At 36.1% G+C, this 3,595-nt stretch overlaps 1 protein-coding gene across 1 annotated transcript in view; it reads left to right on the top strand.

The window, feature by feature from the left end:
- Positions 1-430: 430 nt before the first annotated feature.
- LOC106519890 (proepiregulin) overlaps positions 431-3,595 on the top strand; it is a gene marked incomplete at its 3' end in the record, with an annotated part of 3,996 nt that continues 831 nt past the window's right edge. The window contains 3 exon segments of the mRNA XM_014011740.1: positions 431-569; positions 2,807-2,890; positions 3,412-3,538. Coding sequence (XP_013867194.1) covers positions 530-569; positions 2,807-2,890; positions 3,412-3,538 — 251 coding nt within the window.

The following is a 3,595-nucleotide window of genomic DNA, read 5'->3' as shown; positions in this document are numbered from 1 at the left end:
GTGATAAATGTATGAATCAGTTTTTCTGCATGATTTTTGGACAAAATGTTTCTAATTTTAGTGATATTACGCAGGTGGAAGAAGGCGGTCCTGGTAAAATGTTTAATGTGGGGTTGAAAGACATGTCCTGATCAAAAATAACACCAAGGTTCTTTACATTAGAACTGGAGGCCAGATTAATGCCATCCAGAGGAGGTGAAAGGCTACAAAGTTGATCCTGTAAAGATGAAGAAGGGGAAAGGTTTTCAATAAGAAAAAAAAAATAATCAGGGACAAAAGCATTACTCAGCCTGTTCACCAGTCTTTACCTTGGAAACCGGGGCTTGTGWTGATTTGTCATTTTGGCCCTCAGCAGAGTGAAATGATGTAAATTACAAGAGTCTGACACCACACCCACCACAAGACTGAGCCCACTGGTTTTAAGCTATTGTCTGTCAGAAGAGGCACGGCCCGCTCCTTCTATAATACCTCATCTGGACGAGCTGCGAGCGTCTCAGTGGTCCCGACCCGCTGATCCTGTCCGTCTGAAATGGAGACCAGTAAAACCTCAGCACTCMTCTCTCTGATCGGTAAAGTCTGTTTTTATCTGCTTGTTGAAGTTTATAATAATAGACTATTGTTCCGAGTTATGAATGGCAGACAAGTTACAGCAGGGTGAAAGAATGAAGAAGGATGTCATTAAGTAACATTAGGAAACACTTTGAGGTGAACCAGGTGTTCACATTTCACAACTTTTCTGTTTGTCTCTTTACTTTTTAACATTTGTCTTCACTTTTGACACGTTTGTAGCCTAGCATCGACATTTTAATACTATTAATTTTTCGCTTATTTTAAAACATTATTCTTTATTTTAACCTAAACTTCTGCCAAAKAAATGAACTCTGTTTTTAAATGTTTTCTCATTTTAATTTAGAAAATAATCACGGCACACTCCTCTCTCTTTAGATTTGCAATTGTTTGTTATAAAATGTGATGACTTTATAAAACGCTGTTATTTTGGTCAATTTTCCCATCGTACAATATTAGCTCTCGTTTTTCAAAAACCTATTTTTAAAACACTTTAACTGTGTTTAGTTTCGGTTATGAAGAACTAAACAAATAAGACATATAAATGCTAAAAATTGCACTGTTAAGATAGTTAAATAGTTTTACAGTTTGAAAAGTATTGTTCTTGTAAATATTATTTTTAGGGTTTAATTCATTTAAATACTCTTAAGTCACATATATGTTTTGTTTTAATCATAATTAGAAATCTATCAATATTAATACAAATCATTTAATGTAAAAATCTATCAAATATGTCTTAATAATTTTACTTAATTTAATCTTTTAAAATGTGTGGTTTGTTAATAAATGGAACGTGTGCAGCTGAGTTAATGATGACTAAGAGAAAAAAGAAAAATGCTGACGTAAAAGGAAATATTAACTTGTATAGACTGAGTAAAGATGTTATTTACTAGTGTGGGTTTTATAGGAATTACATTCAATCCTACAAGGAAATCAATAAACATAATCAGTTTATTCTCAAGGTTTTGTGGCGTTTGTCACATTCTGACATGCAGAAATACAAAATGGAACGGTTTTTATTTTCTGTCWGTCAGAGTTATCATTTAAAAACAGTTGAATCAGCAGGAGGTCACAGAAAAACACTGATGGAGACAGAAAGGCCCAATTGATTTGTTGCTATAAAGATTTGTTTTTATAAAAGAGTTAACCTTTTATAAAAAGGGAAAAATTCAACTGCAGCTTTAGTGAGTCGGCAGTTTGCATAACTCAAGATTAAATCTCAGCTGTGATAAMGTGTTAAAAATAAGACTCGATGCTCTGAGGGTGAGTCACTGGTTTCAGATCTAAARGTGAATAACCCAGAAACCTTGCTTCCTTTGTGAATTCTGTGCATTTGACACCAAAGTGCTTCACCAGGCGCAGCCTCGCTCTGCAGAAATGTCCCTGATGGTCACAGAGCGAAGCACGCACAGATTGGTTGCAAGTATCCACAGATTCAGATCCAGATCAGTCCAGATCAGGTTCCTGTTCTCTGCTGGAATGTGGGCGTCTTTAAACCTGGCGCCGTGCAGGTCGGTACAAGCATGTGGACCAGGGAACACAAGTCAGTCCACGTCACTTCCAGCTGGAGGGGCTCGAACCGTTCCCACTAAAACTCTCTTTTTTATCACCTCTGTACTTTCCCTTAATGTGACTGTGGTTCTTTGTTCAAAGGAAACATGAATCACATTTGCTGTGGTCTCATCAAGAGATTAACTCAACTAACAAAAGAAAAAAATCATAAAGCACATGAAAAATAGATAATATTTTGTTTAAATCATTTGTAGAAGTGAAAATTATAAATAATTCTGCATCAGTGTTTGTTGGACATTAAAAATATGTATTTATAACAAACAGAAAAGTCATCTCTGAGGAAAAAAAGGGTAAAAAAAGAAACTCGTTCCAGTGATTCAGGACCTTTAAATGAACAGATAAAAAAGAAAATTGATTTTTATTCAAACAGCKTAAGGCCCTGTCACTGAAACGTTTTAACTTAAATTTAAAAACATCTATGATGAAGTTGGAATACAAATAATCAACTGGAATCCTCTTTTAGGCGTATACCTACTGCTAACAAATTGATCAAATATAAAACTTTTATAGTTTTAGACATAAAAAAGTTTCATAAGTTGTCTAAAACGTTATAGTGCGACAGGGACTTTAAACAGCAGTTTGTTTCCTCGTCCATGCAGACCTGCTGTATAAATATTATATATGTATCAAGAATACTTAACCGTTTCCCTTTTTTTTCCTTCTGCAGGTATWATGCTGATTTGGCCGCATGTTCTCGCAAAAAGTATTACACCCAGTCCGCCAACGACAGAAAATTCAACTTTATCTCCAGGTACTCACCACAAAATCTGCTACTTTTGATTTAAAAATTAATTAATTAATTAATTTTTTCATTCATCAAATCAGAATTATTGTGGTGGATGATTAAAAAAACATCTGTGGATGATAGATTTTTTGAAAATATATTTCATTTTTGACTTGTTATGAAACAGTGAGAAATGATGCAATGTTTATAAGACAACTTATTACATCAGTGATGATTCAGGGAAGTTATTCACTACATCCAATAATGACTTCCTGTGAGTTTTATGTTCTTTAGCTCATGAGACAAACACATGTACACACACACACACACACACACACACACACGCACGCACGCACACAAGGCAACTCCATGATCACCCACTTCTTGTTGGCAGTGTGTGATAATCATTACCTCGGCTATATTATGGATCAGAGCTGTTTTACTGTTAAATAAAGAAAAGAATAAACTTCAGGAAGGTGGTCACAATGTTATGGGTGGTCTTATGAGTGGAGGAGGGGTCATCAGAGATTCTGTGACTGGTGTTTCAGGTCCKGGAGAAGAGCGCCCCCCTGTGGTGGCTCGCTACATCGAGGGCTGCGGCAACAAGTTTGAGAACTACTGTCTGAACAACGGCAAGTGCATGCTGCTGGTGGACCTGAACGAACACCACTGCAAGTATGTGTGTGTGTGTGTGTGTGTGTGTGTGTGTGTGTGTGTGTGTGTGTGTGTGTG

Source organism: Austrofundulus limnaeus, unplaced genomic scaffold, assembly GCF_001266775.1.
Source record: "Austrofundulus limnaeus strain Quisiro unplaced genomic scaffold, Austrofundulus_limnaeus-1.0 Scaffold84, whole genome shotgun sequence".
Lineage (NCBI taxonomy): Eukaryota > Metazoa > Chordata > Actinopteri > Cyprinodontiformes > Rivulidae > Austrofundulus > Austrofundulus limnaeus.
This window is presented reverse-complemented; position numbering and strand designations above follow the sequence as displayed.